Source organism: Benincasa hispida, chromosome 5, assembly GCF_009727055.1.
Source record: "Benincasa hispida cultivar B227 chromosome 5, ASM972705v1, whole genome shotgun sequence".
Lineage (NCBI taxonomy): Eukaryota > Viridiplantae > Streptophyta > Magnoliopsida > Cucurbitales > Cucurbitaceae > Benincasa > Benincasa hispida.
The window spans coordinates 19,427,967-19,452,982 of NC_052353.1; the positions used below are offsets into that span (position 1 = coordinate 19,427,967).

General features: G+C 34.1%; 1 protein-coding gene and 1 pseudogene across 1 annotated transcript; both read left to right on the forward strand.

Moving 5' to 3' along the window:
- LOC120077249 overlaps positions 1 to 24,527 on the forward strand; it is a 105,537-nt pseudogene extending 81,010 nt beyond the window's left edge.
- Positions 9,423 to 9,950, forward strand: LOC120078279 (pathogenesis-related protein 1-like). The gene has a single exon (XM_039032504.1). The coding sequence runs from the start codon at positions 9,423 to 9,425 to the stop codon at positions 9,948 to 9,950; it is 528 nt and encodes a 175-aa protein (XP_038888432.1).
- Positions 24,528 to 25,016: the final 489 nt, after the last annotated feature.

Consider the following 25,016-nt stretch of genomic DNA (forward strand, 5'->3'; position numbering starts at 1 on the left):
TCATACTCATAATTGAATTGAGAACGAGGTCTCTGAGAATATATTGCATCTAAACTCTGTAATTTCTACCTTGGAACTATGCCTTCAAATTATGAAACGGAGTGGTTTGAGCTAAAACCAGTTATGTTCTAGATAATTAACACTACTGGGCAATTTTGTGGAAGCATATCTGAAGATCCCCATTTTCACCTCAAGTTTTTCTTTGATGTTTGCAACAAGTTTGTGATTCTTGGAGTCATTGCAAACCAATTATATATGAATTTATTCCCATACTCTCTTAGAGATGCAGTCAAGGTATGATTGAATGCACAACCTGTGAGGCCGATAGAGATAAGAATGATGTAATTTAAGTTTAATGTTATTTTTCTTAATTATTAACATGAAGTATGAGTACCTATTTATAATAGGGTGCCAATGTGAACTTACAACAATATTCCCTAAATATTAGAAAAACTACAATAGAAGATCTGATAGCACTGAATCAAAATAAATCTAGATAAATCTAATACAACCTCTAAAATGCAAGATCGAAGTAGGTCAACAAGATATTTAGCCTAATTAATAAAACTACCACTAAGATTGTGATGAATCTCGAGGCCAAGAAAATAATTGAGGCAGCCTAGAGCTCTGAAACTCAGTAGATAACTGGAGCTTTAAACGAGAAACATAATTAGAACCCATACCAGTCATGACTATATCGTCAACATAAAGTAGGAGATAACTCAAGGAAGAACTGACACACCGAACAGATAGGGAGTTATCAGCGGCAGATATACTAAATACCAATGTGAATAAATGGGAAGCAAAGTGATCATATCATGCTCGAGGTGCTTGCTTAAGACCATAAAGTCTTTTGTGAAGTAAGCAAACATGTTCAAGACATGATCGATCAACAAAGCCCACAGACTAAGTTGTATAAACAACTTTTTGACATACATCTGATGTAAAGGCTAGGAAAAGGTTGCAACAAGCGTAAGGGTGACCTGAATAGTGGGTTTTTTTTAACCACAAGACTAAAAATCTTAGAGAAATCAAATCCTTTAATTTGATGATACCCTTTTGCCACCGAACGAGCCTTACAGTGGGCAACAAAACCATCAACACTGTATTTCATGCAAAATACCCATTTTCACCCAATGACATTCATATTAGAAGAGGAGGGAATAAGGAACCATGTGCCCTGTTCCTGAAGAGCAGAAAATTCTTACACCATGGTAGATCATCAATGCGGGAATTTCGATGCCTTAGTGTATGAAATAGGGTCAAGAGGAGTGGTGGTATATACACTAAAGTTTAGGACTCGAGGTTTAGTGATGCTATATTTGGCTCAAGTTTGCATGGCGTGAGTATTAATAGGAATGCGTGGGTTGGCTGTTCGTGGTGCAAGTGAAGGTTCGGAAGGTTGGAAGTTTATAGGTAGGTTGTTGGATGATGTGAGGGTACATGTAGGGAGAGACAGACTAGGAGGTCAAGGTGGAGATGGTAATGAAAAGGAAATCGACGTAGTTGACGTAGTACTTGTAGAAGAACCTTGCATATTAAACTCAATGGCAGCTAGTATATAAGTATTAGCAGAAGGATAAAAAGAGAAAACAATGGAAGAGGGAAATTGAGAAAGAGATAGAAGTTGTTAAAGAATATCAGGAGAAGGAGAAAGGGACAAATGGGATGAACTGAGTGTGGTGTTAGAAAATGATAACGTAGTTTCATGAAAAATCATATGATGATAGATAATCCTTTTTTTTTTTTTTTTTTTGTGGATGTTATAACAAATGTAACCTTTAAAATTAAGGGTATACCCTAAGAAAACATGCTGAGAAGTTTTAGGTTCAAGTTTATGCTTATTATAGGGTTTTGACAAGGGATGACAAACACACCCAAAAACTTTTAGATGTAGCAAATCAGAAGTGGTGCCAAAAAGCTTTTCAAAAGGAGACATCATATTGAGAGTCGAAGTAGGCATGCAATTAATTAAGAAGACAAAAATAGAGAAGGCGTAGGGTCAAAAGTCAATTGGTATTAACGAATGAAAGAGTAGGGACATTGCAGTTTCAACAATGTACTTGTGCTTTCGTTCAGCAACACCAATTTAGAAGTATATGGACATGATTTATTATGTAGAATGCTTTTAGATGTAAATAATGTACGAAAAATAGAATTGGAAAACTCACCTCCACCATCAGACCGAAATATTTTTAAGTGCACAATTAACAAATTTTCAACAAAAGGAACAATTTGATGCATAATAATGCTCACATCAGATTTATGAGTTAATGGAAATAGCCAAGTGAATTTACTGTTATCATCAATGAAGCTAAAAACGATAGCCTCTATTAGAAATAATTGGAGAAGGTCCCATAACATCATTGTGAACTAGATTAAATAGTGCAAAAGAGACAGATTGCGACATGGTAAAAGAAAATTTTGTCATTTTAGCACATAAGCAACTGATACAGGAATAGGTAAAGGTAGACTAACTGAGAGAGATACCTACTATAGATAAAGAATCATTTGCTTCACCCTTTTGCTTCTTGCTTTTCAGCAAGGATTGGAAGGTCTGTAGCTCGTTAAGCATAGTGGTCAGGTTGTAGTCAACTTGTTCAAAATAGCATTGCTACGGAAATGCAAGAAACTTTCAGGTAAAGATTCTGGTATGATGCTAACATGACTGGCTTCATCAATGCTCGACCCATTCATCTCTACCACGTTGAAATGGACCATCATGTTGAGAACATGTTGTCAGACAGATGCCCATTCTTGCATATGGGCATTGAAGATGTGTTTTAGAGCGTCATCTTGAGCTGTGTAGACGATTGTCTGAATATTCCCCTCAGAGACTCCATGATCTAATGAGCTTTGAGCATGGGCTCATGCTTCTTGGCCAAGAAATCATTAAGGCTTGCCTAGATATACGCTTGGATCTTTTTGTTCACCTGTGTCCAATGCTCATATGCTTCCCAAACATTTCAAGGAGCATTGGTAGCTGGAATGGGAGGACGATCCTACATTAGGACAAATCGAAGATCATCGATGATCTGAATAGTATTGATGTTTTTTCTCTAACTAGCGTAATTCTCTCCCGTTAACTTATTCACGGCGAGTAAACTTAAAGTGACGGTAGCCATTTAAAGAATTTTCTGAAAAAGAACAAACTATTTTAGTTTACTTGCATTAAACTACTTAAGAAAACCAATTAGTTTTTACCAAAATAGTTAGGTGGTTAGCCTCGAAAGAGGTCACCACCTCTAGTGGGTAACTAACTAACGGTAAGTGAAACAATCACTAACATACATATAACATGTGTCTTAAACATAGTCCCACAACATTCAAATAAAATCATCATGTTCACAGTTCATCCAGCCAATCATATAAATAACTAAAACATGGTCCATGCTAGGATTCATAACATTTTACATACATAATCAAGAGAACTCATTTAACCTCACGTAATTCAATACAGTCAACCTCAAAATCCTCAAATGAAAGCTAAAATCTCATCGCCTGGTACATAGGCAGTTCCAGTAGTAAGATTGTTGGGGTTAATGTCCTAAATCTCGTAGGGTCCTGTAGTTTGTAAATACGTGTATGAACAAATATTTGTGATGTAATAATATGAGACATTTTTTTCACTATTATCTATGAAATATGAGATATTTTAGTTGCATTAACCACAAACCAATAAACTAAGATCCTTGGTTATCGTTGTAACTTAAGCATGTATGTGGAGACATACAAGTGGATCACGCCTTAAGTGATAACCTAAATGGTCTGTAGTATATGGATAAAGGAGGGAAACCTTATCCTGGTGATACGACTCACTTGTAGATGTTACAAGTGTTATAAAGTGTTCAAATGGTCTTATCCGAATCATTCATGTGGAGATATGCGAGCGAAGGTATCGTATACAAAGGATTTTGTATAAGACCGGACCACAAAATGTTTAATCTCGTTATATAACACCGTTCATGACAAAGACTTTTATTTAACTAGGATGACCATAGGTAACATGACATTAATTCTAAGTGAGTTGGGAACTCCTGGCTATAAGGGTGGTCCTTTGATTTACATGGGTTTGAGTGGCCAGATTGTCGACTCAAACCTACCACCTTGGTATTTTTGGCGTGAGAATCTACGAGGTGTGGGCTCTGTATGGATTTGGTAGAGGGATGAAGGAATTGGATGATCAAGTAAATGATCGAGTAAGTGGAAGAAAGGAGAAATCTATCATTTAGACTGGTACTCGATCGTTTAGTGGCGAGTAGCTATCGTAACGGTTACTCGTTCCTTGATTGTTTACTTTCTCAAAGCTATCGTATAACTTTTGCCTTTTGCACGATCTCCTATGAAAAAATGAAAACGATTTTCATTACATCAATTAGTTATCAAAAAATTGATTATAACTTCTCACTTGATCGGTTATTAGGAGATAAAACTGAAAATCAATCATCTTATAATAGATTTTTTATAAATAAATATAATAACTAATTTATCATATTATATTTATAACCTATAGTTTTAACATCACATCATATGCAACATATAAACTATAGTTCTTTTTCTCCTTTATTGCATTTAATATAAATCATATTTATATTAATTCCTCCAATTAATGTATCTAATATCTCAAATCAATTATATTACATATAATTGAATCAATTTAATTATATCATATATAATCAAACTTTCTCTTGTTAATTTGAACACTTCAAACTAACCCAAAAATTGATTCTCAACTTGAATCCATTGAGCTACTAAGGGGACCTTATGGACCTCTAGCTTGAAGCTCCAATGGTACGTGAATAAATAACTAAATTATTTAATCACGATATCCATCATTCGTAAACTGTCGGGCATTCCACTAACAACAACACTCTTCACAGTACAGATATATTTCTGTGTTCATTAGATATAACCAATCAACAATATAATGAACCTTCACAAATCGCTCGTAAGTACAACTGGGTCAGTTTATCGTTTTGCCCTTGTAGTTACATCTAACTTCTTAAGTACCACTGATTCCTCTAATGAACAATACATCATAGTCCTACTATGAGTAACCCTTCTCGGGCCAAGAGAAGGTGTGGCGCCACATTGTTCAAGCCCCGGAATCAGCCCTCAAGGGAGCAATTTATCTACTTACCCTTGCTTCAAAGAAGGAGTGAATTTCGTCTTGTGTAGCTGAGTTCCCAGCTCTCTAATCAGACAAATCCCTAAAATGGTAGGTTTGAGTCGACGATCTGGCCACTCGCACCCATGCAAATCAAAGGACTGCCCTTATAGGCAAGAGTTCCCAACTCACTCAAGATTGAGGTCATGTTACCTATGGTCATCCTAGTGAAATGAAAGTCTCTGTTATGAATGTCGTTATATAACGAGACTAAACATTTCATGATCCGGTCTTATACAAACTCCTTTGTCTAGGATACCCCACTCGCAGTCTCCACATGAATGATCAGGATCAGATCATTTGTAGCAGTTTACAACACTTGTAACATCTACAAAGCGGGTCGTATCCTAGTGTCACCAGGATAAGGTTTCCCTCATTTATCCATATACTATAGACCATTTAGGTTATCAAGGGACGATCCACTTGTATGTCTCCACATACATGCTTAAATTACAACAATAACCAGGAATCTTAGTTTATTTGTTTGTGGTTAACGTAACTAAAATATCTCATATTTCATAGACTAAAGTGAATAAAATATCTCATATTATAAATCATAAACCTGTTTGTTCATACAAATGTTTACAAACTATAGGACCCTATGAGATTCAGGGAATCAACCCCAACAATCTCATGCCTCTTTGATAGAAACACAGGTGTTAATCAACCGAAACACAATTTCGTCAACTCCATTGAAGATAGCATTAGAGCATGTGAGTTCCCTAGAGAACCTTTCCACCATTTGCACCATCTATTTGTACAGAAGTCTAACCAATCATGATAACTTTTAGGTTTTGTGACTAGTTGATTTTAAGAAGGGTATCATTCTTGTCTTTTAGTAGGCATAGATGGTTCCGTCTAGCACAAGAAGTCGAGTGATAGACCTACCTTCTTTAATACCTTCCATTTGACAAAGGAGTTGAAACAACCAAGTGATGGTAATCCATTCTAATACCAATTGAAAATACGAAGGAATCTAGCACAAAATCACAAATGCTAAGAACAACGCCTCAACACTTTGCAGAGCAACACATATAAAGACAAATAATAAAACCATAGATGTAACATAGAAATTGGTAATCCAGTTTAGTAAAATAATACCTACATCTAGGGGGCAATGTGACCAAGAAGGATGAATCTACTAATGTAAAAGTAAAGTAATTACAATGTTGTACTTATCTGTAAAAATAACATTACAACGATACATAAAAAGCTTGACTTTTTGACTTGACACATAGACTACCCCTAAATGTGAGACTCCCTCTCAAAACACCTTAAGATTCTCTCAAATGTAGGAACATTAGTAGATGAACACTCAGGTTCTCCCTAAGTGTAAGACTTTTTCTCTCCAAGAGGTTTATTGGTAGTCTCTATATGAAAACTACTTAGATACATAACTCACAGCCTTCTCCACGAAAGTCACACACTTGGGACTCATGTTGACATAACAAGACATTGGCAATAAGATTCTCTTCACAAAATCATCAAAAACCTGAGCAAACACAAAGACAACTCATAAATATGCACCGTGGAATGCAAAAGAAAAACCCTAACAATATATTCAAAAGTCAACAGATAAGGAAACAAAATCGAAAATCTTCATGATAACGAAACTATCAATTTTATAGAATTTGCATCTTAACGCAAACACCAAATTGTCCGAAACCACACATTTTGAGACATTCCAACAGACGCCCACTAAATAAGGTCAACAAGGAGCATAAATTTTGAAGAATATATTTCATAAAACATCTATTTTCATATAATATATATATATTAATAAAGTGTCTAAATCTTTATAAATTTCAGGTCTTACTTCGGTGCATTAAAATTTGATTCAAATAAAATGTAAACTAATAACTGTATTAGTTAGAATTCTAAAGTTTCATCAGTAAATTTATTAAACAATCTATTAAGCTTTTTTCTAAAATTCAGTATTCACGCTTTTCATGTGTGAATAAGATTTCATTATATGTATAGACTATAACAATATAAAAGGAAAATTAATGGTTTTTTTTTTTTGGTAAATATAATCTTACCAATTTCTTAGAACAAATTTAATGACATTTTTTCTTAAATATTTTATAGAATTTTTGAGAAAAATCATTTTATTTTGATAATTTTACATTCTTTTTATATGTGAAATTAGTTTAGATAATCATTTATTGAGGGTCTAAATTAGTTCACTTATAAAAGTTGGTTTTAATTGACACGATGATTATTTTATAATTTTTATTGATTCAACCTAAAAGTTTAAGTATATATATTGAGTCTTATTTTATTTTATTTTATATGTTGTAGTAATTTTTTTTATAGAAAAATTGCATTGTATGTCAAATATATTTTAAGAAACCAAAACCATAACTTCAATTTTTTTTTTTTAATTGTAGATATGGTAATCACATAGTAATCACATAGAAAACAGATAACAATCATATAATAATCACATAGAAATCAAATAGCATTAAATTTTCAGGCAGATATTTTTGACACGTTTGCAAAAAAAAGAAAAACATAAGGACACTCGCCCAAGTTTTATTTTTGTTTATTAAAGTTGCAATGGTCTTTTTTTTTTTAATTTTTCTAAAAATATTTTAAACCAAATCTTCATGATCTTCTAGGTTTGAAAAAGATGAATTTATTGTAAGACCCATTTTGGATCTTGTGAGGATAACCACTCCATACACTTGTTGAGAATTAAGCAATTGAACTGTATGATTTTATTCTATATTTATTCATATGTTATTGAGAGAAAAAAAAAATCCAAACAACTCCACTTTTACAACATGGTCAAATTATAAATAGCCACCCAACTTGGATAACTTCTATTTTGCCTCAAGAATTGTTCAATATCAATAACTACTAAAGATATATATATATATATATATATATATATTTGGTGTTATATATTTTTCCCACCATTAATATTTTTTTATAATACAAGTAGGTATTAACTAACAAAGAGAATTTAAAAATAACAAAAAATAATTCTAGTTTCTTTTAAATAAGCTAAATAATAGTCTTATAGGAATATAAAAATGCAAACAAAAGCTATAATCTAATATATATAATGTTTAAATTTTATAGATTTAACATTTTTATGGTGGTAAAAAAAACACATTTTTTGAGATATATTTATACACGTTTTTAGTACTTATACAATGTAATATATACTTATTACTTATGAAATAGTCTTCTAGCATCAATTCAAGAATAATATATCATAACTAACAAATTAATACCAGTAATATATATTAATCATTTTATGAGAGTCTTAAATTTCTCTTCTTGTTAAAAGTTGAAAATTTTAATATCAATTTTTGTTAACTATAAAAATATTTTTAATTAATCGTGAGTACTACAGAAAATTATAATGATATATTGCTTAATCAAACCTAAAGTTTACTTAAAATGAAATGTAAAAAGTTTTATTTTTTAATTGAGAAAATTACTATTTTAAAATTTTAATTAATCGAATCTAAAATATTTGAAGCATATAAATTGATTTTTTTTCAATTTTTTCAAAACCAAATTAAATTTTTTAAATATTAAAAGAGATGAAATTAAAATTTAAAAGTAATATTTGTTTTGAGAGGGCGTGAAAATCAAGCCTTTGACCTCAAGTTGGATAGCCCAAACTTTATGTCAATTTAACTTATTGGTAGACTATGTTAAATCTTAAACTATACTTTTACAAGATGGCTAAATTTTTTTTTCTATCTCTTTTGTTGCTATTTTCCTAATTCAACACATGGCCAAATTATAAATAGCCATTCAATTTGAGTAAATTCCACGTGACTATACATTTCTTCATGATCAATAAAATAGACAATATTTTGGCCACCATTAATTTTTTTGGAATAATAGATTTTAAAATATGTATGTGTATATTTGTATATATGTATAAATATATTAGTTTAGGTTTGGATTAGAAATTGATTTATAGTTTTGGTTTTTAAACATTCCTCATGATAAAAAAAATATTATGTTTGGATTGGAAAATGCAAGTTAGTTTGACTAATCTAATCTTAAACTATGTAACATATAACTTTTGAAAAGGTGCAATCCAAAGTAATTAAATATTTGCAAGGAAGAGAAAAGGAGGTCAACAAATTGATTTATTAAATGTGTTTGAAATGTCACATTTTAACACGGTATTCTTCGATATGATGGTTATAAATAGAAATCATGGTCATCTCATTTCTCTCCACATCAATTTTGAAGAATTTTCTAAGCGAATTATACAATCAAGTTAATGGATATGCTAAAACTTTCCTTGTCTTTGTTATGTGTCTTTAGTATTATCACCATGCTTCCTCCATCTCTTGGTCAAGACTCTCCTCAAGACTATGTCGATGCACACAATGATGCTCGTGCTCGTGCCCGTGGTCAAGATAGTGCTGTACAATTTGGCATTCAGCCCATCCAACCTATCCAATGGGATGAGGAAGTGGCAAACTATGCTAGACAATATGCCAATGAACGTAGCAATGACTGCCAATTGTTACATTCTAATAGTGGGACTTATGGGGAAAATCTTGCAATGAGTTTTGGTGAAATGTCTGGCATTCAGGCAGTTGAAATGTGGGTGAATGAGAAACAATTCTACGATTATGATTCCAACACATGCGTGGAAGACAAAATGTGTGGCCACTACACTCAAGTTGTGTGGAATAACTCAACAAAAGTTGGATGTGCAAAAGTGAGGTGTAGCAATGGCGGTACATTCATTACTTGCAACTATGACCCACCAGGGAATGTTATTGGCGAGCGACCATATTAAAGGATCCTTTTCCTTCAATAATTAAAACAATAAATTCTAAAGATTTTGATTTTAACATTATGGTTATGGGAGCATATTCACTATTAATAAATAAATGCAGGATTGTTCTACTAATCATGCTTTATCAAAGATTGTTGTACACCCTACTATTACCAATAAAATAGTCAATACTCAAATACTTGTGCCATTTTTTTAATTAATTTTAATCATTATATTTTAAAAAATTTTAATTTCATATTGTATGTATTGAACAATTTCCAATCAAATTCTTATTATTACCAAGAATAGGAAGAGAGGAATTAGTCAATACTCAAGAATAGTTTAATTTATTAATTACCTCAATTATCGGGTTTCGATCCTTTTAATTTTGGTATAAAAATTCCTTTTGATGTAAATAAAAAGGAGGTAATATTTTCATGTTATTCGAAATAACATAACTAGCACAATATATTTTCATGTTATTTCTTTCTTTACCTTTCATGCAATTGAAATGCGCACTCACTATACATTTTCGAATGGTTTCTACATTTGCAAGTTGTCGTTGACTAATCAAACATCTATTTCTTGTTGTATTATCCATTAGTAAATTTTTAACTGAGGATTCGACCTTGAAATACTTCCATGTATTAATTGATATTGCATTAATTTACACTTTGGTGAATGTGGTAGGGTACAACTTGTGTGTGTTAATAAAAACAGAGGTATAGTGAGCACCATTTATATGAATTATTGCATATTAACCACTTCACAAGCCAAGTAGCTAATCATCTTAGTCAATGAAAAATAGCGGTTAGTTTAATAGTCATGTAGCAATAAATCATATCTTGGGTGTGTGGCATGCACAACGTTACTAGGGTCACATAGTTGGCTTGATCGGTTTAGGATTAAAAGCAAAATCGGTTAGTAATTTGGTATTACCTAGTAGTTAATCATCTTAGTGGGCACCTTAATCGTGATGCATGTGTTAAATGTTCATGGAGCACATTTGTACCCAGTTCATCGAGCACTTAGTTTGATTAAGTTCTTAATTAATTTATTCAAGCACTTATCACAACATTACCGGGCAAGTAAGCTAAGCATTTGAATGCTTGAGAAATTACCTTTATAAATCCTACGATAAATCGAACACTTGAGTGGATCGTAATTCCTAAACTAGACCATTTTTATTTTCTTGCACTTTTACTTTTTGCACTTTACATTCGTGCACTTTTATTTGTCCACTTCTCAATTCTCATTCCACAGAACCCCCCTTCATTTACCACTTTCACTAGGAATTTAGTTTGTCGAAACTATTACAGTGCTTCCTTGCGTATCGACCCAGTCTTACTATTAATACTACTCAGTAGTAGTGGTTTAGTAGAAGTTTGAATATTGTAGTGTTTTATTTTACTCTATGATTCTCATTTGGGAATTGTTTAATGCGACGGGGAGTTGTGCATGTGTAAAGTGGACAATGTTAGCGTTGTGTTTGATTCAGAGATAGATCACACTTTTAACCAATAGAGAATAGTGAGACGTACTGCAATAGGACCCAAATAATATAACAACGCACTAAAATCTCTTTCAAAACAATCAACTAAATAATTGTTCTCCAAAAACATCACAGATAATAATCAAGCAATCAACCAATAATGGGCAGCAATAAACCATAAAATTTTGCAAGATTAAAAACAAAGAGCACACATGAACTATACGTGAAAAAACCCCTCGATGGGAAGAGTAAAAATCACAAGACTTATGAGGAGTCCACCCTTGTAACTTCTCTTATATGATAAAATTGAGGGAACAAAGGTTCACTACCCATAAATACTTTCATATATTAAAGATGAACACTTCAAAGATAAAAGGAATGAAAATCACCCAGTTTTACAAGTTCTGTTCAGCAACCATTACAAACAAACCAGAGCTTCAAACAATGATCCAACCGTTCCAAAGGAGGTCTTGTGTGTTCCGAACAACCTAACGAAATTGTAACATGAGCCAACGATTCAAACTCCAACAATGGACAACTTTGTGGAAGCTATCGCTAAAAAACCGAACTATTGTCTTCTCTCCAATTTTCTGCTTCTTTTTCCCTTTCTTTTTCCTTAGATCATCCTCATATCACATAAAAGAAAATTTAGGGCTTTTAATATGGGCCAAGCCAAAAAATTAGACCCAATTAAGGCCAGAAAACACAAGTTTAAAATAAAATCTTGCTTATGCAACAAGTGGGTTGGACATCCACAACAATCTCCCCTTCCAGCCCAACACGGGGAAGACTCAATCACATCCATGATCACTTGAACCTCATCTCGGAAAGCTTACTACAAAGCTCAATCTTGCTTCCGGGAACTACCTTAGTTAATATATCTACACTATTCTTGTCAGTGTGGACTTTCTTCATAATCAATCTCTTCTCTTCAATTACATCTCGTAGTCAATGATATCTAACGTCAATGTGTTTAGTACGAGCATGATACATTGCATTCTTGCTCAAATCCATAGCACTCTGGCTATCACAAAATATTACATACTCACCTTGCTTCAAACCCAACTCTTGAAGGAAACTTTTAAGCCATAACTTCTCCTTGCTTGCTTCCACTGCTTCGATATACTCTGCCTTAGTTATGGACAGTGCTACACAATTTTGTAGCTTGGATTTTCATGAGATGGCTCCTCCTGAAGATGTAAACACATAACCTAAGGTAGACTTTCTGTTATCAATATCACCGACCATGTTTGCATCAGTATAGCCTTCAAGCATAAGTTTGCCACCTCTATAACAAAAACTCAATTTAGAGGTGCCCCGCAAGTATTTAAAGATCCACTTTATTGCTTCCCAGTGAGTCTTACCGGGATTGGATACAAAACGACTCACTAGACTGATTGCATGTGTAATATCAGGTCTAGTACACACCATAGCATACATCAAAGAATCAACAACAAAAGAGTAAGGAATGGATGACATAACTTCTTTCTCTTTCTCTATTCTAGGGCAAGCTCTCTTACTTAGCTTAAAGTTTATTGCTAGCGGTGTACTAACAGACTTAGCATGCTTCATATTGAATCTTTTTAGCACCCGTTCAATATACTTCTCCTGAGATAACCATAATTTCCTAACTTTCCTATCATGAGTAAACTCCATACCTAAGATTTGCTTTGTAGGGCCCAGATCTTTCATGTCAAATGATTGGACAAGTCTTTTTGAAAATTTTCAATATCTTGTCCAACTATCAACATATCATCTACATATAAAAGAAGAATGATGAAGTTTCCTGAAGAGAATTTTCTAAAATACACAGAAGAATTAGCTGTAAGTCGTTTATAACCATTGTTGATCATAAACGAATAAAATTTCTTGTACCATTTCCTTGATGCCTGTCTAATCTCATAAAAACTCTTTTTTCAACTCGCAAACAAGTTTATCTTTCCTTTTTTTTTTTTTTTTCAAATCTTTCAGGTTGCTCCAATTAGATCTCTTCATGCAAGTCACCATGTAAAAAAACGGTTTTTACATCAAGTTGCTCTATCTTAAGAACAATACTTGTTGTTAATCCCAACATTGTTCTGATATATGTCATTTTGACCACTAGAGGGAAAATCTCATCAAAGTCAATGCCCTTTTTTTGGATGCATCCCTTAACCACTAATTTAGCTTTATACTTCACTATTTTCTCACCATCCTTCTTGTACTTGGAAACCCATTTGTTTTTCAATAATTTCTTTCCATTTGGAGGCTTCACCAACTCATGGGTTCCATTCTTTTCCAAGGAATTTATCTCCTCCTTCATTGCATTGACACTGGTCTTTTTCATCATGAGACAAGACCTCTTAATAGTTCTCTGGCTCTCCAATTTCACTAACTAGAATGAACTCTGAGCTTGGGTACCTTGTTGAAGTTTTACACATTCTGGTGGACTTTTGAGCCTGATTATCCTCCACTTGGGGAATAGGTTGCTTCCCCTGCTCACGAACTTCTTCATGAATCACTCTTCATGTGCATCTTTCTCATTAATTTCTTCATCAAGGCTCATCAAGATCATCATCATTAACATGATCTGGTAATTACCATCAGGTTGTATTTCACCAACATCATCATGTACATCATCAACATTCTCATTTGTCGGCTGAACAATAGAAGAAGTAGAAATAAAATCATTAGTAGTATAAAAAGACAACTCTAAAGTAGAAGTCTACCTTGTAGTAAGAAGATCTACACCCTTGTTGTGCTCAAAGAATACTACATCTCTACTTCTCACTACCTTTTTCTTTTCTGGATTGTAGAGCCTATAATCATACTCTTCATCCCTATACCCATAAAAAATACATGGTTTGGTCTTCGAATCAAGCTTTGACCTCTATTCTTTAGGCACATGCATGTATGTCTTACTGCCAAAGACCCTGAGATGTAGATAAGTGGGATCATGTCCCTTCCATGCTCTCTCTAGAATGTCTAGACCAAGAGGAATTGATGGAGATCGATTAATCAAATACATAGCACATTGCACTATTTCACCCCAAACTGTCTTGGGAAGATCAGACATTCTAAGCATACTCCTCATCTTCTCCACTATGGTTCTGTTCATCCTCTCAGCAACCCCATTGAAGTATATTTCACCCCAAACTGTCTTCTTGTGTCTAATGCCATATGTGAACAATAATACTTGAACTCATTTGAAGTATATTCACTACCATTGCCAGATCGAAGATACTTCAATTTTCTTTCGATCTCTCTTTCTACTAGGACATGAAACTTCCCAAAAACCTCAAACATTTTGCTTTTTGTCTTCAACATATATACCAAAGTTTTTCAAGTAACATCATTAATAAAAGTGACAAAACATTTATTTCCACCAAGTGACTTCACCTCAAGAGGTCCACAAATATTAGAATATATTAACTTCAGTTTTCCTTGCCTTCTGATGGACTTCCCAAAAAAGGAAATTCTATGTTGCTTACCTTCCAAACAATGATCAGAAATGTCAAGAGAAACTGTTTTATCAACAGGGATAAGAGATTTACCTGCCAACAATTTAATCCCCTTATCACTTATATGCCCTAGCCTTTGATGCCAAAAATTTGGAGAATTCTTTTCTTCTACTACATTCAACTCAAAAGAAAATATGCTTAAGTTTGTTTTATACAAAGAGCAACACAACTCATCTCGAGAAACTAGTATTGAACCCTTAGAAAAATTTCACGTATTATCACAAAAGGTATGTTGAAATCCTTCTTGATCAAGGACATTTGCAGACACCAAGTTAAGGCATAAATCAGGAATATTATGCACATTCGTTAATGTAAGTGTGCACCTAACACTTGTCTTCACACGAATATCACCTTGCCTAACTATGCTAGCTGAGCTCTCGTTTCACAACTTCACACAACCAAAATCACCAGATTGATAGTTCATGAAATGCTCTCTTTTAGGAACACAATGGTATGAAACACCTGAATCTAACATCCACTCTGTGTTTGATCTCTCAGCATGATGAAACTCACTGGTGGCACAGAACTAGGTAACATTAGTATCACTCTGAGAAATAATTGTTGCAGTATTTTTACCATCTTCCTATTTTTGTGAGTCTTGCTTCTTACTTTTTTATTTCTACCAACGATAGCAAAACTTTTTTATATGGTCAGGCTTGTTACAGTAATGACATGTCCTATTGTCTTTGTCTCTAGACTTAGACCTCCCTTTTGAGTTACCACGGTCTTTAGGTCTCTTAAACTTGTTCCTTCCACGATTCTCAACAACAAGAGCATGTGAATCATCAACTCTCATCTCTTTTCTTCTTATATCTTCATTGAACATCCTTTGTTTGATAACATCCAACGATAAAACACCTTCTAAAGCAGAGTTACTAAGAGTCACAACCAAGGTTTCCCAATTGTTCGGCAAAGAACCCAACAAGAACAAAGCCTACAATTCATCATCAAAATCAATCTTCATAGTAGTCAACTTATTAATAATATCCTGAAATTCACTTAAATGCCAAAAACAGACTACTCGCCCTAGAATTTCAAATTAACGGGTTTCTTGATTAAAGAAGCTTTGTTATATGTGGTCTTCCTTTCATAAAGACCTTCCCATTTCTTCCACAACTCATATGGGTTGGACTTCTTAGACACATGGTTGAAAATGCTAATATCAACCCACTGTCTAATAGTCACCAAAGTTTTTCTCTTTAACATTCCAGGATATTTTTCTTCCATTTTCCCTGGTTTTGGAGGTTTAGAAATTGTGCCATCTTCTTTTGTGCTTGTTTCAACTGGATCAAACAAATCTTTGCAATATAACAAATCCTCCATCATCGGTCTCCAGATGGAATAATTGGTTTATGTCAATTTTATCATTTAACTACCTCCACCATTACTAGTAAACTCCATAACAATGATTAAATTAAAACCCACTCTGATACCAACTGACAGGACCCAAACAAAACAACCCACTAGGATCTCTTCCAAAACAATCAACAGAATATTGTTCTAAAAACACCACAAATAAATCACCAAATAGTCATCGAGCAATCAACCGACAATGTACAACAATAAACCATAAAATTCTGGAAGACTAGAAACAAAGAGCACACATGAATTATACGAGAAAAACCCCTCTGATGTGAAGAGTAAAAACCACGAGACTTTTGAGGAGTCCACCCTTGTCAACTTCTCTTATTATGATAAATTGAGGGGAAAAGTGCCCAAATCAGTCATGCGAAGGTTCATTTCCCATCAATACTTTCATATATAAAAGATGAACACTTGAGAGATAAAAATAATGAAAATCACCCAATTTTACAGGTTCTATTCGGAAACTATTACAGAAAAACTAGTGCTCCAAGCAACAATCCAACTGTAAAAAATGAGACCTTTTGTGTCCCAAACAAGATGACCAAATTGTAGCAGATCCAATGGTTAAAACTTCAGAAATCGAAAACTTTGTGGAAGCTGCCACTAAAAAATCAATATACCATCTTCTCTCTGATATGTGCAACTAAGTTTGTTGGGGCAGAAAAACACTACTGGGCAACTTTATGGAAGCATATTTGAAGACCCCCTTTCTCAACTCAGGCCTTTCTTTGATATGTGCAACTAAGTTTGTGATTCATGAAGTCATTGGAAAAAAATTACATCTGTGGATGTAGCCAAGGTGTGGTTGAATGCACAATATGTGAGGCTTATAGAAACTTCCACGAATCTAACATAATAGTTTTTAGAGAAGTACTTCCCACCTACAACATTTTCCAACTTATAATTGGAGATAATGTGATAAGAAAATCCTAGAAATTTGTAAATTAAAAACCTTTTGATGAACCCCTGATAACAAATTCCAAAAACTCCCAAGTCAATTAATGTCAATGTAAAGGAAAGACTTAGAATTGGATTTCCCTTTGATTGAGGACCAAAAAATAAGGAGAATAGGAGAACTAGTTGCTTACTCCAAGTTCGAACACTCCACAAGCAAGTTGATCACTCTTACCTGAATGCTTAAGCATGCAACCATAGATCAAAAATTGCAAAATGTTGGTGATGAATCTCCATCATCAATGTTGAGGCAAAGTATCATTTCAAAAATTCAAATGCCAAAAATTAACTTTTACAATCTAATGGCCAGAATTTAAATAGCATCCTAAAACTCTAATGTGTGTGACATAATAAAACATAAGTAAAATAACATTTTAAGGATAAAATTGAAAAATAAGAAAATTACATCAAAACTATTACATAAAATATAATTAATAAATTGTTGCCTGGACAGTTCATATCATAATGACTTTCACTGAGTATGTAACCTCCCGAATTTTAGATAAATTAATTATTTTGAAAATTATTGGAATTTATTCCTTAATATTGGAATATTTGGACCAAATCTGAAGATAATTGAAGAGTTAGTTGATATTTTTATATTAGTTTGTTGGAGATAATTAATTTGAATTTATTTAAGAAATGATTTGAAATTGTTTAGGTTAAGTTTTCGATGAAATAAGAAATTATAGGTTTATTTAAATTTACATGTTTTTTATTTGATCGATTTGTAAAGGTCCCTGTGTTTTGGGGCGTTTTATCATGTTAATCGAATCATTTGTAAGTCCATGTCTAGAATCAATTTGAAATCTTTTGGTCACTTACGAACCTTTCTCTCTAGAAGTTCCTTGATCACCTCGGACTCCCTTTTGAACCCTAAGATCCATATTCAATTCAAAGCTCAGATTACTCATAGTTCTAAGCCTTATCTCGAGATACTTCCTTCTATAGACATGCTCCAAAATGTCTTAGGAAGCTTACCTTAAAATCTTAGCTTCACTTGGTTTTTCCAGAATCAACAAAACATCAAGACTGGCTCAAGCTTATCGGATAGCTCGACCCTTCTGTCTTTTTCTCACTCTCCAGTTCAATTCCTTGGAGCTATCCGAAATCCCTACCCTGAAAATTAGACTCTCATAGATGATGGCTTTGAAATCACTCCAAACGCACGAGTATTCTGGGAGAAATCCTCGTTCCAAATTGATGCTACTTTCAGACTTCACTGTCCGACAGCATCTTCTTCTCTTGGGACTTTATAACTGATGCTTGATCTCACTCCCAACGCATGGTCTCTTTTAAATCCACCTTCTAACACTCCTCTTTACATTCTTTGAAGAGGATTTCACTTGTGAATGAAAGAGACATATGTTGTTGTATTTATAGACCAAAGGAAACTTTCCTTATCATCTTTACCAAGCCTCCAACGCATGACACCTCCTACTTTAGGGTGTTTGCACCATGTTTTGCCACCATCTACCCCTTTGGCATTCACCTACTCTCATGCCACAGACCTACTTTTGTTGTCCTCCTCATGCATAAGACATCATTTGCATGAAACTTAATTCGTCCAGCTCCTACTAACTCAAGCTACAACCTTCTCTCGACATAGCCATTTTTCTAGATGAGTTCATCAATCTTGCGTGATGCAAGCCTTAGCACTGCTCCATCGCTTAGTTCCTTTATCTATTGTTTAGCACCAACGGCTCATCATGTAGCTCAATCGTTTAGTAAACGATCTCGCTCTCAATGATCTCACTCTTAACGATCTCACACATAGCCTATTGTTTAGCTACTGTGCCCATCGTTTACTTCCATCATTTAGTGCTGACGCCATATTGCTCAACGCATTCGCTCATCACTTAGCGTCATCGCCTTGTCTATAGCGTAATGCCCATCGTTTAGTATTCTGCCTATCGTGTAGAGCGTCTGCTCATCGTTTATTGCAGCACGACTATTGTCTAGCGCCCACACCTATCGTGTAGCGCCATCGTGTAGTCCATCACTTAGTGCTCGCGCATTGCTTAACGCTTGATGCTATCATATAGTGTTATCGTCTAGTGCTATCGTCCAGCTTGTACGCTTATCGTCTACTTAGTGCCTTGTGCTCAACATCTCTCTCTCCCCGCTCTTGCTCACGCCTTCTCAGCGCATGGGCAACTTCCATGCAATGTCTCGGCCAATCATTCATTCAACCTCACAATCTCTCGCATGGTTGCCTTTCTACTCATCTTATGCGTTAATGTCTCCTAACACTCAACGCATGGTTCTTTTTTTGACTTGACACTTAGCCAAATTTCACTAGTTAAGGCTTATCTCCAAGCTACTTAAGGAAAATCTATTAACACTTAGAAATTTCCTTCTCTTCAACATAGGATTTAACTTTCACTTAGTTAATTCCTTTTATCACCTGCTTAACTAGGAAAAATGGAAATTCGGGTTTCAAATGGCCACTCTACCATTGGTGCATGGTAATGTCATTAACGCAAACCCCATCCCCGAGTTCTTCAATTCTATCCAACTTCCCCTCTTTTAAGTCTCTTTGATTTGAAGGTATTTGAGTTGTGAAATTAAATGGAGTCTCCTCGGGGATTTATAGGTGATCCAAGGTGATTCCCAGGCTCCAACGCATGATACCTTACTTGTAGGGCAAGCTTATGTGTCAACCTCATGCAAGGTCCAACACATCCTCCTTGACACTTCTTCCTTGCATGCAAAGCTTACGCGTCACCCTAACCTAAGTCAATGCATAGCCCCTTTTTAGGTGTCATTTCATCCTTCATCATGTCCTAATATGCATCCACCTCATCCTTGGCTTGACCAAGGCTTCACTTGGTTGAGCCACGTACTTCATATTGCTGCCAATCCGACCTTGCTTGCCAAGTTACCAAGTTAACGGATGCCTACCCTAGGTTGGGTGCATGGTGACTTCATCCACCCTTCTCCATGCATCCAACATCTTTCTTATGCACCTACGATGGTGTTTCCAATGCATACTCCCTTAGGTTTTGCTCCTAGTCAACTTATATCCTCCTTTCAAGTCTTAGGCAAGAGTATGCGCCCAACTCCTCAGATATGCATCTAACTCCTCAAGCATGCGCCTAACTAGGGTTTCTTGGCTTCCTTGGTGTAATTCTCTCTCAAGGATGTACTTTATGCTTCCATCTTGATCCTTCTAAATTCCAAATGATGTTTAAAAAGCCTCCACATGTGCCAACCCTAGGTCCTATGTGCCCATCTCTTTTCTTTTCCCTCATCCCTTGGTTTCTATTCTTCTTTTCAACCTATAACTTACTTTATGACTTAGCTACATGTCCTCTTGTCCTACTTTTCCTTTAAGACATGCATTCTTATGGCCCTTAATGCACCCAAGGCTTCACCTTTGCGCCGAACCCTTATCCTTTTAGGGTTTCCTTCATTTGTGATGCCTTATGTTGCCCAACACTTAACCAACTTTTCTCCCTTGGATCTCTTATGCGCCCATCACTCGTACTTATGCATTAATTCCAAATTTTCTCCCTTGATGGTGCATAGTTTCACACATGATCTTCTAATACAACTGCTTCTTCCCTTAGGTTTTCACTTGATCCCAAACACCTCATAATAACACTTACCTTGCACTCAAAGTTCCCTTGGTATGCACCCATTATGCCAAAGCCTCTTCCTCCTTCTACTAAGTGCTCAATTTAAGGTAATGTATCTGAAGTTACTTCTTCTCTCTTGTAACACTTAGTCAAAATTCTCCATTCATTCCTTATACTTATAGATTCAACTCTCATTTTCATAGCAAGTTTGGTCATTTTGTTAAACTTTAGATTCCTTCTCTTGGCTTACAAGTATTCTTTAATCTCATGACCTAAGTTTAGCTTGGCTTGCTTTTAGTTAGAATTGAGGGTTTACATGGGGGTTTCCTGTCCGAACTAGCAACATACTCACTAGCACGTCCTAACCTGGATCCTCCAACCGAAACAACCAGCTGACTAGACCTCCTCCTTCTCTGTCTCTACTAAGTCCCAACTCCATCTTCTTCGTTTTGACTTTCTCAATGCATGTTTTCTCTCTTGCCTATTCTTCTTTAAGTGTTAAGCACATGCATCCTGTGACAATCTAGTTCTTTTAGGTAATTTTTAATTTAATTATCTTAAATTATTTGGGTGTTATTTCGAGCGTTGAGACTAAAATTAAATTATTGGTGTTGGGATAATTCAATTTGAATTAAGGCTAAAGATTTAAAATTTGGATTTAATTCAATTCGTGGAGATTTAGAAATTTGAAATCCAATTTAAGTAAAATGGGATCAGTTGTTGTGTGTTTGGAATTTGAAGTTGGCGAATTTATTTTGGGGGTTAATTAAATTGATTGGAGTTAATGTGATTTGGGTTGGTGTGATGGAGAAAAGGCATATATATATATATAAATACTTGGGTTTTGAAATTATATATATATGTATGTTATATATATATATATATATATTTAAATATATAATGATTTTTGGTGATTTTTGTTGAGAGAAAGGAAAAAGATATAAGAATACATGTATATATTGAAGAAACTCTTATCAAAGAGAACCCATGAGCGGAAGCAAAATCGATCCAAATTCATTGTGATAGAATTACAAGCATTCACAAACATAAAAACTAGTTATGCATTTTCTAACCGATTACAGCATGCTTTAGTAATTAATAACAAAAGGGACGAGAGACATACCTTTGAAGAACTCTTCTTCTAAAGATCTCTCGCTCTTATGAAGACTTAGACTAGCAACCTCTCGCTGTCTCTACGATCGTCTAGCCAATCATTTGGCCAATCACGAACAATCTTCTCCACGAACAAGAAACCTCTCGAACACCATCACTCAGTAACCTTGGTATTCTCGGAGTGAGGATCTAAGAAGTGTAGGCTTTGTTATGAATTTGGTAGAGGGTTGGAGGAGGCAACGATCGAACCAAATAACCAAGCAAGTGGGAGAAGGAACTGTCTATCACATAGACTTTCTGTGATAGATCGTTTAGTAAAACTTAGCAGGTACACGATCGTTTAAAAAGAGGCTTGATCGTTTACACGATCGTTTAGTGAATCTCGCTTGCCATGCAATTGTTTAGTAACATGCTACATGATCGTTTAGAAAAACACTTGAGGGCTATCATGTAGTCTCTCGTGAGCTAAACGATTAGAAGTGTACTTAATGAAGCGATCCCAAAATGAAAACATTTTTCATTTTATCATTCAGTTATGAAAACTGAACACAACCTCCCACTTTCACACACGGTTAAAAGAGAAACTGCCCACAATTATCGTATAATTATTTTAATTATAAATAAATATAATAACTAACTTATCGTATTATATTTATAACCTATAGTTTTAATACCACATCATATGTAACATTTAAACCATAGTTCTTTTCTCCTTTATTCAATATAAATCATATTTATATCAAATTCCTCCAATTAATGTATTTTATATATCATATCAACTATATCACATATAATTGAACCAGTTTAATTATATCATATATAACCTAGTGAAGCGTGCGCAAAAAAAAAAACTGAAGCCCTTTCTTCTTCTTTGTGCAATTAAATTTGGTATCTAAACTTGAGGTAAGTGATTTACTACTAGTTCGCCCTCGAACCAAAATGATGTTAATATTGTGAATATGTTGAGTGCATGCTTCCATTGTGAAGGAATGATTTTCTATGTAGGACCGATGAATGGACGGTCAAGGGTGTTACGGAGTCCTATATTACTAAGTTTGTAATAACATGTTTATGGTTTGTTATGAAATTTGAATGTTGTATGTTGCATATTGAACAGATGATGGTTGTTAACACTCCTATCGGGCTGTGTACTTCTCCTGTTTGTGAACCTTTGAGTTCACTCCTTATGTTCATATTTCGGTATCCCTATGAGATTTTCACCTATGCTTGTGCCTATGATACATGATGTACACTTGTGTCTCGGTAGAAAGGCTAACAAGTTCACCTAGTGGGCCCAATAGTGGGTCACTTACTGAGTATTTTTATACTCACCCTTTCTTTATATTCTTTTTCAGGTAAAGAAAATGATAGAACGACGAATGACAAGAACAATCCGAGGCTGAGTCTTTGGGACTTAACATCGCTTCAACATATGTTTTTCTCAAATTTCTATGTTTTGTTTAGGAGTCAAATATTTAAAATTTATATGTATTTAATTTATTTTAAATTAGAGTCAAGGGTACCCCGAAGACTGATTTTATTTTTTATTCTTTAGAGCTTTATTTAATAAAAAGAGTTTTGTTTCATTTCCTTAAATTTACAAAAGACTCATTGTCAACATTTTCAAGTTATACATGCATGTAGTAACGTCCCTCCAATAAGTGTTAGATAGTTGGGTCATTATAGTTGGTATCAGAGCTTAAGTTTCAGGTTTTATAGACTAACTTATTATGTAAGTCCAGATTGTCTCATTAACCATTAATGGATTCTTATCATTATCAGGTATGTCCTTTAAAAAAAAATCTCTAGAATTATATGCACAAAATATTGCTTGATTAGGAGTTCTGATTGCCATATTTTTGTTCGGATAGAATTTGATGTTATGTCACCAAAACTCATAGTACAATGGATGGTTGGAGAAGAAGTTCATGATCAACAAGTCCACTGTTAAGCCTTGCTCGAGCATTCCTTCGACAATAAAAAAATACTTGTTCTTGACGAAGCAACCGCGACCGTTGATGTACAAACTAATGATTTAATTTAGAAAACTATGAGGGAAGAGTTTAAATCTTGTGCAATGCTCATTATTGCACACAGATTAAATACCATCATAGATTGTGATCGAATTCTTCTACTTGAATTTTTTCAGGTAAAACATTTTACATTCCATAATCATCAATCAATCACTTCTTTTATTTTGCATCTCGTCTTATGACATGTTCAAGAGTGATTATGAAATTGTTAAAATCACTTCGAAAATGCTTTTGATCATTTAAAACCAATTTTAATAATATGAAAATTGTGTTTAGAATATATAATTAAACATTGAATTAATTTTGAATTATTAAATGAGTGTTTCTGAAATATTTTAAATATGAAAAAAAGTTATTTTAACCGTTTCTAAATTTCATATTTGCTGATGTTCACTCCTTTACCCTGTAGGTGTTGGAGTACGACACTCAGGAAAAAACTTTTATCAAACGAAGAAAGTGGTTTTTCAAAGATGGTTCAAAGTACAGGAGTTATCAATGCTCAATACTTGCCCAACTTAGTATTTGAAGGCCAAGACAAGAGAGCAAACCAAGAAATGTGAAGACAGTGCATAAATTGATTCAAAGCTCTACAAATGGATGGGGTTTTTCTCCACTTATTCATTTACTTTTTCTTTTTGGTAACTGTGATGAAATTATTAAGAAAGATTGTGTTGAAAAGATTTGAGTGATTCCCATTTTTTACTTATTTTTTAGTATCGTCATACTATTATAAAATAATTTTTTCCCTATGAAAGAATACCTTTTTAGTCCTTAGGTCTTAAGAAAAGTACGATCAATACAACTCCTATGATTATCAGTGAATATGACCAAATACGGCCGATGAAGATTTTTTGGGGTAGAGGATTTAAAAAAATGGCATCTACATTTTTATTTAATTGGTAATCTAGGGTTAATATTTAATGACTATTATAAATGTCGTACATTCGTAAACTGCCATGAATTATACAAATCTAAAAATTTCCATTTTCTCGCACAAAAAATGTGAATTTTCTACATTTGTGATACTTTTTTTTCTATATAATTATACC